This window comes from Garra rufa, chromosome 19 (assembly GCF_049309525.1).
Source record: "Garra rufa chromosome 19, GarRuf1.0, whole genome shotgun sequence".
Taxonomy (NCBI): domain Eukaryota; kingdom Metazoa; phylum Chordata; class Actinopteri; order Cypriniformes; family Cyprinidae; genus Garra; species Garra rufa.
In genome coordinates, this window is record NC_133379.1 from 29,099,336 (window position 1) to 29,112,919 (window position 13,584).

The following is a 13,584-nucleotide window of genomic DNA, read 5'->3' on the forward strand; positions in this document are numbered from 1 at the left end:
TATCAGTTTTTACAGCTTCTACTGTTATCTCAAGAGGCTGGTGATCGTATATTACAATAAAATCATTTTGCATTGAGACTAATATGTTCCTTTATCATACTTCAGTGTCATCGTGTACGGACCGGAGTTTATCGCCTGATCTTCCGGATCCAATCCAGGACGACACGAAGGAGACGGACAATTCCACATCCTCAGATAAAGACACTAACAACAACGAGAACGAGGAACAAAACTCGTGCACGAAGCGGCGGGGCCCGCGCACCACTATCAAGGCCAAACAACTCGAGACTCTCAAAGCCGCGTTTGTGGCGACGCCGAAGCCCACGCGACACATTCGCGAGCAGCTCGCTCAGGAGACAGGCCTCAACATGCGAGTCATACAGGTAAGAATACATTTGGGTTTATTTATTTATTTAGCCATTCCACGATATTCAGTTCAGAAAAGTCATTTTATATCTAAATTTCTTTGAGGTTCGCATCGAGCTAAATTGTATGTAGCCCTATGTGGGTTTTGTCGTTTATTTATTTTTTAGCTAAACATATTTTCAGTCTAACAGCCACTATAGGCTGCTGTGCTAGAGATCAAGGTCTCTACACTAAGGTGTTTATTATAAAGGAATTTTAATGCTGATATTTCTCCAAAGATTTAAATAATCAGTGGTATTGTACAAAATCATGGTTTGACAAGGTTGTCATTTGAAGATTATATATATAGACACTTGGTTTGTCATATGAAGTGTAATGTTCTGGTACATATAAATTATGATAAAATACAAATATAGGTTGGAATTTTCACAGTTGCAAAGCAGTTAAAGTCGTTAATGGATTTGGTAGTAGTCCCTGATCAGAAAAAAGCAAGATAATGTCAGCTACATGATAGGCTTGTCAGTTCCTGCTGAGAAAATATGAATGTGAAAGATAGTCTGCTCTGACAGCAATTACAGCCAGCAGTTCCCACTAAATTTAAGAACTTTCTGTGTATAAATGGTGAAATAATTAATAAGGTGAAATATAATTGGAGAGGGGTTGGCTGATAAACACAACAATGCTGTAAAGTCCAGGTAAAGGTCAACAGCATTAGTAAGAATGAGAGTTTTCCACTAGTTTTCTAGTTTTAATATATAATCAAGATACTGATTACAATTTAGGAACTTTGTGGAAAGGATGACTTGATTATAAAAGTCCATATGATGTCCATATTTGACCCTGGACCAGAAAACAGTCATAAGGGTAACATTTTTGAAATTGAGATTTATAAATCATCTAAAAGATCAAAAAATAAGCTTTCCATTGATGTGCGGTTTGGATAATATTAGGCCGAGATGCAGCTATTTGAAAATCTGGAATCTGATGGTGCAAAAAATCTAAATATTGAGAAAATTACCTTTAAAGTTGTCCAAATGAAGTTCTTAGCAATGCATATTGCAAGTTTCGATATATTTATGGTAGAAAATTTACAAAATATCTTCATGGAACGCGATCTTTACTTAGAAAAATCGATTATTTTGACCCATACACTGTATTTTTGGCTATTGCTACAAATCTACCTGTGCTACTTAAGACTGGTTTTGTGGTCCAGGGACACATATAAAACTAAAAAAGCCAAAGGAACTTGATTCTCGATTTCTGACGACTAAAGTTATCCTGGGTTCTATCTGTGAACTCAAGCACACCGCTCATCTTCATGTATCACTGTCATCATCAAGAAATCACAACCCTCTCTGAATCCCAGCAAGGCTCGGTGCTTTGTTTCTGAGCCAAAATGGAGACGGCCTTTGCCACACGTCCCCGTTCATTTGTTATGTGTTAAATGTGGATTGCGCTCTGCGCGGGGAGCCCTCCGGAGCCATGCCGGTTCAGCAGCATGTGTGTGTAATCCCTAAGCAACGCTCACTCAGGAGGAGGCAAAACATTTCCATAAAAATGTACCAAACAGTTAGCCGATTGTTCTCAATAAGCAGGTGTTGCCTTTGCCGAGCATGGAGAGGAATGCTTAAGTGGTTTTAGGTAGAGAACATGTTTTGTCTCTCTAATATAGTCTCTCTCACTCTCTTTTTCTCTTTCGTACATGGCAGGATTGTGCCTCCAGAGCAGACTAACTGTTGTTAGCATATATTATGCAGTGGCAATGCAGATTCAGGCATGAATGTGTTACATTGTACCATCATGCATAACAATGTCACCTTATGTCAGACATTTTCACATCATCCTCTGCTCTTTGTTCCTGCGCAAGCAGTTTATATGACAACAGTGTGAAAAACCACCCTCGTGGTGTTTGTTGAAGCACACCGTTGTGATTCTTTTGACTAAAAGATTAGATTTGAGTTCCACCAGCACAGTGGTATGTCAAATTACCTTGGTCTTACTAAAAGATTGAAACAATGTTCAACAGTGATGAGTCTGATATTGCATCTGTCACACACTGTTATATCAGGTCTATTTGTAATGAGCTGGCGGCGTCATGATCAAACGATACTTGTCAGCACCGCAGTGTCTCAGAAATTATGTGCGTGCATGCACTAAGATGAGGGACTGGTGAAATCATCACAGCATATTAATTTTCGCAGGAATATAAATCTTCGGAACGTATTGCATTGTAGTTCAGTAGCGCTCTAGGTCTGACAAGGCGGCCAGGATCAATTATTATGAGTTAGTTTATTTCATTAATAGGTTGAGCTGCAAGACAAACACGAAACGAGAGAACATTTGTCTATATATACATGGCTAATTTAGTCACGTTGTTATCTATATGTGACCCTGGAGCACAAAACCAGTCATAAGGGTCAAATAGAGCTGAAATGAATTGTTTTTAATTGATGCATGATTTGTTAGGATAGGACAATATTTGACTGAGATACAAATATTTGAAAATCTAAAATCTGAGGGTGCAAAAAATCTAAATAATGAGAGAATAGCATTTAAAGTTGTTCAAATGAAGTTCTTAGCAATGCATATTACTAACCAAAAATTAAGTTTTAATATATTTAGGGTAAGACATTTACAGAATCTTAATGCAACATGATCTTTACTTAATATCCTATTTGCATAAAAGAAAAATCAATCATTTTGCCCCATACAATGTATTTTTGGCTATTGCTACAAATATACCCATGCTACTTAAGACTTTTAAGACCCTGGTTTTGTGGTCCAGGGTCACATAAAATGGCATTTCATAGCTTAGAATGCACTGTGACAATGTTTCGGATGAACATTGACCAGCATTTGCTGCGTTAATTTCTCTCATTAAGTTGTTTATGTGTTTCTTCAAGCAGATGTGCTGCCAATATCATTAAATCAACAGAAGTGTTGATATTACACCACTAATAGTAGCTGCTTTTCTTTTTCTGACTGAAAAAACTCAACCCTTAAGAAAAATGTCAGCTTTAAGTCATTTCAAATCTGTATAAGATTTAAAGATATTTTGAAAAATGTCAAAGTTGTTTGGACCCCATTTGGTTTCATTAGCAGTTTTTTAAAGTATAACCACCATAAGACAAGTCATGATAAAGGTAAAAATTTAATTTATTTGTAAATGGTGTAATTATTTACACCACTCATCTAAACCATCAGGTCACCTGGACAAGTGTGGAAATGACCTGTTTTCTAATTGGATAATGAGAGCAATGCAAAACATATAAAGTCAGGTAGATCTCGTCTCACATACTTCTGTGTTGTAATTACATAGTAAGTAATTGTGGCTTTGCCTTGTAGGTGTGGTTTCAAAATCGGCGGTCTAAAGAACGCAGAATGAAGCAGCTCAGCGCTCTTGGTGCTCGACGACATGCTTTCTTCAGGGGACCACGCAGAATGAGGCCACTCGGAGGAAGACTGGAGGACCCTGACATAATGGGCCCTGGAGGATACAGCTACTATGGAGGTACATAAACACAAAGAATGTTCTTTCTCTCAAACCCACTGTCCTGTATCTTCAAGGCTTTTCTCTTACCTTGAAAGCACAAAGACTCGTACAAGTAGTTTTTCTCTTGGTACTAGGACACAGAATCCTAAAGCTAAGATTATGTCATCAGAGCATAAAACAAGAAATGTAACACAGGCTTCCAATGGAGTGCAATGCACAGAGAAAGCCCTGAAAGCGATAAATTGTGTGCGTTACCTGTTGTTCGACATTCCAGCTTGGTCTCCTTGATTGGATTTGTACATGCACGCTCCTGACATACTAACAGGTGTTTGGCTGAAACGCGAGTTGTGTTTTCATTTCTGTAATGAGTGAACATAGCAAGACAATCAGAATATAGACACCAACAATTCCACAATAAATTGAAAAAGTGCATATTTCAAATCCCTCAAAGACATAAATTTAAACAGATAGACGTACTGATCTCCAGAGGTCTGGCATTGATGATTCGACTATCTATCACTCAGCGAGCAAGTGGTGTTTCTTTATAGTAAAATGTCTTTTGATGATTGATTAGCACATTAAAGTATCACAACTGCAGGAAAAAAATAATGGAATTGGGGAGGAATGTTAATGACTTTCTGTAGCGCTAATTATATAGGCCAATCGCAAAGGTATGACGGAGCGAGAGAATGGATATGAGAGGAAAAATGGAAGAAGAAACATGCCTGTGTGCTCTCGTACGACTTTCACATTTATTTACGTCCTCTTTCATTAGAGTATTTTCATTCATTACCACTTCTTATTTGTCTTCTCCTAATAAAATCTTTTGGTCGTAGTCAAACTATTCTGACACTCCGTCTTGGAAAATGAGAAAAACATGAAATTAGGCATCAAGTAAAAGTAGTACTCACTGGGAGTTAATTAAATGTCATGTACGCTGATTTTTCGAAATGGTGAACAAAACTGATTATTGGTTTTACAAAAATATGCTTTTTCAGTTTTTCTACACCACCAGTGAAAAGTTTTTGAACAGCAATTGAACAGAATTATTTTCTGCTCACCAAGCCTGCATTTTTTTTTTTTATTTAAAATACCGCAAAAACGGTAATATTGTGAAATATTTTTACTATTTAAAATAACTGCTTTCTATTTGAATATTTTTTAAATGGAATTTATTCCTGTGATCAAAGCTACATTTTCAGCATCATTACTCCAGTCTTCATACTTCAGAAATCATTCTAATATGCTGCTTTGCTGTTCAAGAAGCATTATGTATCATTGTTATCAATATTCAAAACAGTTGAGTACATTTTTTCAGGATTTTTCAGGAAAGAAATTATAAAAAAAATAATACTTATATATAGCAAAGATGCTTTAAATTGATCAAAAGTGATGATGAAGACATTTATAATGTTACAAAAGATTTCTATTTCACATAAATGCTGTTCTTCTGAACTTTCTATTTATCAAAGAAACAATTTTTTTTACTCAGCTCTTTTCAACATAATAATAATGATACATTTTTTTGAGCAGCAAATCAGAATATTAGAATGATTTCTGAAGGACTGTGTGACTGGAATAATGATGCAAAAAATTCAGCTTTGAAATCACAGGAATAAATTAAAATTTAAAATATATTAAAATGGAAAACAGCTATTTTAAACGGTAAAATATTTCAAAATTGTAGTTTTCACTGTACTTTGGATTAAATAAATGCAGGCTTGGTGAGCAGAAGAGACTTCTTTAAAAAAAAAAAAATACAATCTTATTGTTCAAAAACTTTTGACATCAAAATGCACATTCTTTGTGAAATTTACTAACAATTTTTGAGTGAATACTCTTTCTATACCCATTTGTTTTCATTGTACTCTACCCAAAAAAGCACTTTTTCTCTTTCAAGTATCAAAAGCTTTACTGATTGGTCTTGTTTCTTCTCCTCAGAATACCAAGGAGACTACTACGGGCCAGTGGTCAACTACGATTTCTTCCCTCATGGACCCCCTTCCTCACAGGCGCAGTCTCCAGCCGAATCCCCTTACCTCCTCAGCTCGGGTTCAGGAGCTATGGAGGGCGGCCCGGTCTCAGCGCACCACCCCTCAGACGACCAAAGGTTCACGGACATGATCTCCCACGCAGATACCCCTAGTCCCGAGCCAGGCATGACCGGACCTCTCCATCCCAATCCACAGGGGGAGGGTGGCTTTACAGGGGGTCCGAGTCCACCCTTCCCCCTGGCCAACAACACCAGTTACAATGGCCCCATGTCCCATCCTGGTCAAGAGATGGGGGAGAACACTGTTTGGTAGGACAGAGAGACAGGATAAGACTCTGAACTATGGACACGGAGGGAATTCCACCCTAACTGGTCTACCTTAGCGCTCTAGGTTACAGAGGGAGGGTTTATTGGCTGGTCATGGACCAGAACAAACCAATATTTGGACCGTAAACCTGAAAGGTGGAAAGACATCAAGTGCAAATGACCCTCTCTTGCAGTTTAGTTTCTACTGTCAAAGGATGTGTATTGTCAGAGGTTATCTTGACCGATCACATTGGTTCGATTCTGTTGATATGGTTTCCTGAGTTCAATATTACGATTGCGACAATAGCTCAGATGTTCGCCCAAGGGGTTTTCTACTGCTTTGACTTGTCAAACTGCATTTGATGGGCAGACGCGAGCTAGTACTTAAAGGTAAAACCATTTTCATCCTTACGTTGGCTTTAGTTTCTTCCTTTTCCGAGATACTGAGGCTCAGTTTGTTCCGATTTTAAAAAATGTTTTCTTTTCTGTCTTAAAACTGGTCCATTTGTAACATATTTGGTTCATTCATTAACTGCTGAATTGGTTCATTAAACATTTCGATGAACACTCAGTATACCTGTGTTCTGATCAATCTATGCCTGTCAAAACATACTCCGCGCTAATCAAATATCTAATGATGCAATTTGACTTTAAGGTTCACTGAATGAAATTATAACGTGTTTCAGAGGGAAAAAGTTATTTTTAGTTGAAGCAAAACTTGAAATCAACCCGAGAGTCACGATTTCCATTCCAACAAGCTAATTTATTATAAACATTTTCTAATTTTAGTATACAAGATATTAAGTTGTACACAGAAATGTTGATGTTGCTGTAAATCTCTGTTAAAGGCTTACCAGGGTTAAAATGACTCTCAAACCACAAAAAGGGTAAACTAAAAATGATTTAAAAATGTAGTTTCATGACATTACCATTAGTTTTTGTGACAGCACACAAGAGGAAGTTGCAACAACTATGCAAAATCAGCAACAACTATGGATATTTTGTTTTATCTCTCTTTTTCTCCAATTCAGTATTCTCACTTGAAAACATACATATGCACCTGCAACACATAGAGACATCTGCCTCTCACCCCCGCCCCCCCATCTTCTGCATAGAGGCCTTTCCCCACACAGTGATCTGTCATTGAGAAGCTCGCAGAAACGCCTGTGCGTTGTTCAACTTCATTTAACCTTCGCTTTAGTACCTTGCTTTGAAAAAAATGTTTTAATGGAAATGATTTTCAAAAGAACATTGAAGCCATAATGAAGAATCTCCTTTAACAGCTGAGGTCTCTCTTCTCAATGGGGGGAAAACAAAAGGACGGGACAGGCAACATCTGTGACTTACCACTGCACCCTCGACAGCCTCCAGACTGAAAGCAGGCGCCATCTGATGGGCTAGTGAAGAAAAACAATTGTCTAGACAAATGTCACCTGGACATAGGGGGGCATAATAATTTTGTAAGAATTTAATTAACTAGTTTTGACACTGGAGAGAAAAGTAGAAAATGGCACTACAGTACTCAGGATTAACGCATTCAAGTTACTCAAAGGGGGAGTATATAAACTTGGTTACATTTAATTTCTTAAGACATCCTATTGTTTGCTAACTGCTATTAAACCAAACTTTTCATCAAATGTTAAATAGGTTTGCTAAACCAGATTCAAGCATTCATAGTAAGGAGTCTTTGAAACTGTTTTTTAACTGTTAATAAATATAACTTAAAAAGAAAGAAAAAAGGAAACTGTTAAAAACTTGTTAAATGTATTTAAAAAAATTTAGTTAATTTAATGTTCATTTTATAACCACAAAGATTATAAAGATTTTTAAATAAACTGTCATTTCAGAAAAAGCTATTCAATGTTAAAAAGGATTCAGTACTACAAGGTCTTTCAGCACAGCATTCAATCAATTAAACACACACACAAAAAAGTGTCACACAAAGACTAAATGTATCTTAAAATACCACCAAACAAAAAGCAATGTTATTAAACAAACCATAAAAACAAAAATTACAAAAAAGTCACAAAAGAAAAACAAAAACTAAAACATCAGTGTTGACCAAACAAAACAAATAACCAAACTAATGTCACAAAAAGACTAATTGTGTCTTAAGAGACCAAACAAAAAAGCTAAGTCACTAAATAAACCAAATCACCACACAAAAACACAGATGTCACAAAATAACTCTTTAAATCTTAAAGAGACCAGCAAACAAAATCAAAGTTACTAAACAAAACCATCAAACACAAATCACAGAAGAAAAGTCACTAAACAAAAACTAAAACAATCTTAGAGCTGACCAAACAAAACAAATCGCCAAAGTCACTAAACAAAACAAACCACCAAAGAATTGTCACAAAAAAACTAAAGAGCACCAAACAAAAAGTAAAGTTACTAAACAAAACGGCTTCTTAATCTCTAAGTCATTACCAAAGACTTATTTGGATAAATATTTTTAATGAATATTTATATATACATATATACATACATATACATAAACATACATATATATATATATATATAAAAGGGATTCAATGTTAAAAGTGATTCAGTACTACAAGGTCTTTCAGCACAGCTTTCAATTAAATAAAATAACCTTATAATCCACCAAACAAAAATCACCACAGTCACTAAAAAAAAATAAAAAAAACAAACAAAAGAAATCACAGAAAAAAGTAACTAAAAAAAAACACAAAAAATTTACACAAATCACCAAATAAGTCACAAAAACAAGACTAAACGGATCTTAAGACCAACAAACAAAAAAGCAGTTACTAAACAAAACAAACCACCAAATAAAACAAACCACCAAAGAAATGTCACAAAAAGACTAAACAAATCTAAAAATACCAGCAAACAAAAAAGCTAAATTATTAAAAACAACCAAATACAACAAATCTTGAGAAAAGTCATTAACAAAACAATAACTAAAATAAGAGCCAACCAAACAAATCACAAACTAAGTTACTAAACAAACCAAAAACATGAAGAGCTAAAACAATCTTAGGCCTTGACCAAAGAAAAATCGCCAAAGTCACTAAACAAACCAAACCACCAAATAAAACAAACCACCAAAGAAATGTCACAAAAAGACTAATACCAAATACAACAAATCTTGAGAAAAGTCATTAACAAAACAATAACTAAAATAAGAGCCAACCAAACAAATCACAAGTTCACTAAACAAACCAAAATAACCAAACTAACCTTAGAATCCACCAAACAAAAAAATCACCAGTCACTAAAGAAAACAAACCACCATACAAACGAAATCACAGAAGAAAAATCACTAAACAAACCACAAAAAAATAAAACAAAATCACCAAAGAAATGACACTAAAACACAAAAAACAACCAAACAAAAAAGCAAAGTGATTAAACAAAACAATCAAATAAAACAAAATCACAAGAGAAGTCATTACCATGACAAAAAATAAAACCATCCAGGAAAGAACCAAACAAATCATTAAAAAGTCACTACACAAATCAAAAACAATAAACTAAAACAATCTTAAATCAGTCGACCAAACAAAACAAATAGCCACTAAACAAACCAAACCACCAAAATAAAACAAATCACCAAAGAAAGGTCACAAAAAGACTAAACTAATCTTAAAGGGCCAACAAAACAAACAAGCAGTTATTAAACAAAACAATCAAATAAAGCAAATCACAAGAGAAGTCATTAACAAAATCAATAACTAAAATGAGAGCCAACCAACAAACCAAAAACATAAACTAAAACAATCTTAGAGTTGGCCAAACAAAACAAATCGCCAGTCACTAAACAAACCAAACCACCAAATAAATAAAATCACTAAAGAAATGTCACTGAAAACAAAAATACTAAAATCTTGAGAACGCCATACAAAAAAACATTACTAAACAAAACAAACGATCAAACAAAACAAATCACAAAAGAGAAGTCACTGAACAACATCACCAAACAAACCAAAAACATAAAAAACTAAAACAAAACCACCAATTACTAAACAAACCAAACCGCCAAAGAAATTTCACAAAAACACAAAAAGACTAAATGAACGTTAAGAGACCACCAAACAAAAAAAAGCAAAGTTACTAAACAAAACAAAAACATCACAAAACAACTAAATCTCAGAGCAAAGAAGCATCACTAAACAAGACAAACTATCAAACAAATCAACCCAAAAAAAAGTCACTAAACAACCAAACAAAACTAAACCCCACAAAAAACAAACAAACATCTTAGCTGCAGGTCGGGACAACCTGGCACATTGTCCCAGGCCTTATTATGAGGGTCTCACCAGGGTCCTTTATACTATAGTCTGGATGAATATGTGTTATAAATTCATTGCATAAATTCTTTCCACACTTCCAAAGTGATGGCACAACATATGACTTTTAATATAAATAAGTCACTCATTCCTGTCATTCCTATGAATACGTTCAAACTTATCTACAATGTTTTGTTACTCCATCTTATGTAGGTGTTGACAGCCATCACATTCAAACAACAAACATGCCTTTCACATGTATCTGCTTTAATGCCCAACATGTTTTCAAGGTTATGACTCTTATTACTCATGCATTTAGAGACTTGTAGGTCCCCCCTCCTTCCCCATTCCTTGTCTCAGTGGGCTCAGGTGGGCCTGCGGAGGACCACGCAGGCCCCAATTTTCCCCCTGACTGGTTTTAACATAAGGGGTAATGTGAGAAGAGCAGGCACGGGCTCTTCCACACCATCTCCTCCCCCAGAGGGAGACTCTGAGCCGGGCTAGATCCCGCATGCGGCCCCTCCTGCCGTGGAAGAACGTGGTCTTCAGTGCCACCATACCATTACTGCCTGCCATATCCCTCTATTATTTACTTCTCCTCCTTCTCTCTGTTTGCTCCCTGGAGCCTGCCAGCACCATCTCTCGTTCGCCGAGGTAGAATAGAGGTCTTTATCTCAGGGAGGTGAGGACGTGAAGGCAAGGAGCTCGGGGACTGAAAATGTGTCTGTATACACATACGGACCGGAGCCGTGCTTTGACCAAGAGCTTTGGGGCACACTTGTATATCTCTGAAAAAATCTTTACAGTTTTATTACCCAAATATATCCGATGTCTTGGCTCTGCACACACACACACACACACACACACACACACACACACAGAGCAAAGTCCATTATCACACAAGCCTTTTTGTAATGGATTTCCTTGTTTTGCTTCAGTGAGAGGGAAGAGGAGGTGGTGGAGGGGAGAGAAGCCTTCTGTTGTTGTTATAAATCACCTGCTCGTTCTCTCACACCTCTCTCCCTCCCGTTTCTCCATCCCATGCTATCCCACAATGCCCCCCTCCACCCGGTACACAATCAACCCCACAGCACAGGAACCCCCTAGAAAGTCTCTTTCACCGCAAAAGCCTCTCAGCATCCCTTCCTCACTTCGGTTTGCTTACTCTATCGCTCTCTTCAGCCTAGGTTTTATTATCTTTCTCGTCACCTTTTCTCTTCTCTTTAGAGATTACGGTTATATTCGCACAATTTCTTTTTGATTTCAGACTCTCCGAAGGTCAAACGCTCAAGCATAATCGTGAAGAATTTTATTTGCGCGAACTTGAATATGGCTGAGGAAACTGAACAATTAAATGTTTTTGCTTTGAGTAAATGTGTCAATCAACTATTGACTGTTTTTTTTTTTCCAAATGTAAATTACATTTTGCTTTGTTGTTGTGTATTTTTAGTTCAGCTCAAAATTATAAACCTGTTTGATAGGACTATTTTAAGGGTTGTTAATTGTTTTCTGTTCTGTGCATGTATAATAGTGATAAGAAATGGTTTGAAAAGTGGCTGATGTATTTCAAAATAAATGACAATAAATTATTTCTTTAATAATATTTGTAATTTTAAAAATATCTGTAAATATTTTTAAATATATTAAAATACTCTATTATTCAATTATGTAATAACATTTCATAGAAAATAACTTAAAACTAGAAAATAAATGCAAAGAATACATACAATATTTAAATGATTTATAGTGGTTTAAATGGCTAGTTAGTTAAACCATTTATTATTATATTATATTTAATTATTATAACATATTTGATTTTTATTTAATAAGATTTTTTAATGTTTATGCAAATATTAAATAAAATAGCAATATTAAATGGTTAAAAGTGGTATAAATAGCTAGTTGTATTAGTTATTATGTACTTATTTAAGCTGAATATAACTTTAATGACTAAAAATAAATAAACTAAAATATTTATTATTTTCTATAATTTCAAATAAAATATTTGTAAATATTGTAATACAATAAAATACTAGTAAAACAATTTTAAATTATTTACCTTTTCGTAGCAAATAGTTCAAAACTACAAGAACAAATGTATGCAAATAATACATACAATATTGATATTAAATGGTTTAAAGTGGTTTAAATCATTTAATGCTATTATATTATTTTATTCATACTATTTATTTTTGTTTTATTTAATTAGATTTTTTAAACGTTGATGCAAATATTACATATATTAAACAGTTTAAAGTGGTTTAAATACTTATATTTTATCTATATTAGCTGAATATAACTAATGATGACTGAAAATAAACTGAAATATATTATTTCTAATTTTGTAAATATTGTAATACATTAAAATAGAAAAGACTAGAAAAACACTTAAAGTATTTACTATCTTTTCGTAGCAAATAACTCAAAACCACAAGAAAAATGTATGCAAATAATTCATACAATATTAATAGTTTAAAGTGGTTTGAATGACTAGTTAAACTATTTAATACAATTATTTTATTCATATTATCAATTTTGTTTTTTGTTTTAATTCTGATGCAAATATGACATAAAATAGCAATATCAAATGGTTTAAAGTAGTTTCAATAGTTAAATGTTCCCTATATTAGCTGAATGTAACTAGGGATGACTGAAAATAAACTGAAATATATTATTTCTAATTTTCTAATATTATTTTATAATTTTATTGTAATACATTAAAATACTAGAAAAACACTTTTATTAAAGTATTTACTACCTTTTTGTAGCAAATAACTCAAAATTACCAACAAAATTGATGCAAATAATACATACAATATTGATGTTAAATGGTTTAAAGTGGTTTAAATAACTAGTTAATTATCTAATACTGTTGTTTTATTATTTTATTCATATTACTTAGTTTTATTTTATTTTATTTCTGATGCAAATATTACATAAAATAGCAATATTAAATTGTTTAAAGTGGTTTTAATGACTGAAAATAAACTAAATATTATTTCTAATTTTCTAGATATGTGTAAATACATTTAAATACTAGAAAAGCACTTTTATTAAATTATTTCATACCTTTTCGTAGAAAACAACTCAAAACTACAAGAAAAAATTGATGAAAATTAATACATATAATACTGATATTAAAAGGTTTAAAGTAGTTTAAATGGTGA

The 13,584-nt window shown here is 34.1% G+C and overlaps 1 protein-coding gene across 1 annotated transcript in view; it reads left to right on the top strand.

Moving 5' to 3' along the window:
* Nucleotides 1–6,679, top strand: part of lhx5 (LIM homeobox 5) — an 11,432-nt gene extending 4,753 nt beyond the window's left edge. Inside the window, exons 3-5 of the mRNA XM_073825037.1 lie at nucleotides 106–383; nucleotides 3,712–3,877; nucleotides 5,801–6,679. Coding sequence (XP_073681138.1) covers nucleotides 106–383; nucleotides 3,712–3,877; nucleotides 5,801–6,165 — 809 coding nt within the window. The 3' untranslated portion in view covers nucleotides 6,166–6,679. The remainder of the gene's footprint in view (nucleotides 1–105; nucleotides 384–3,711; nucleotides 3,878–5,800) is intronic.
* Nucleotides 6,680–13,584: the final 6,905 nt, after the last annotated feature.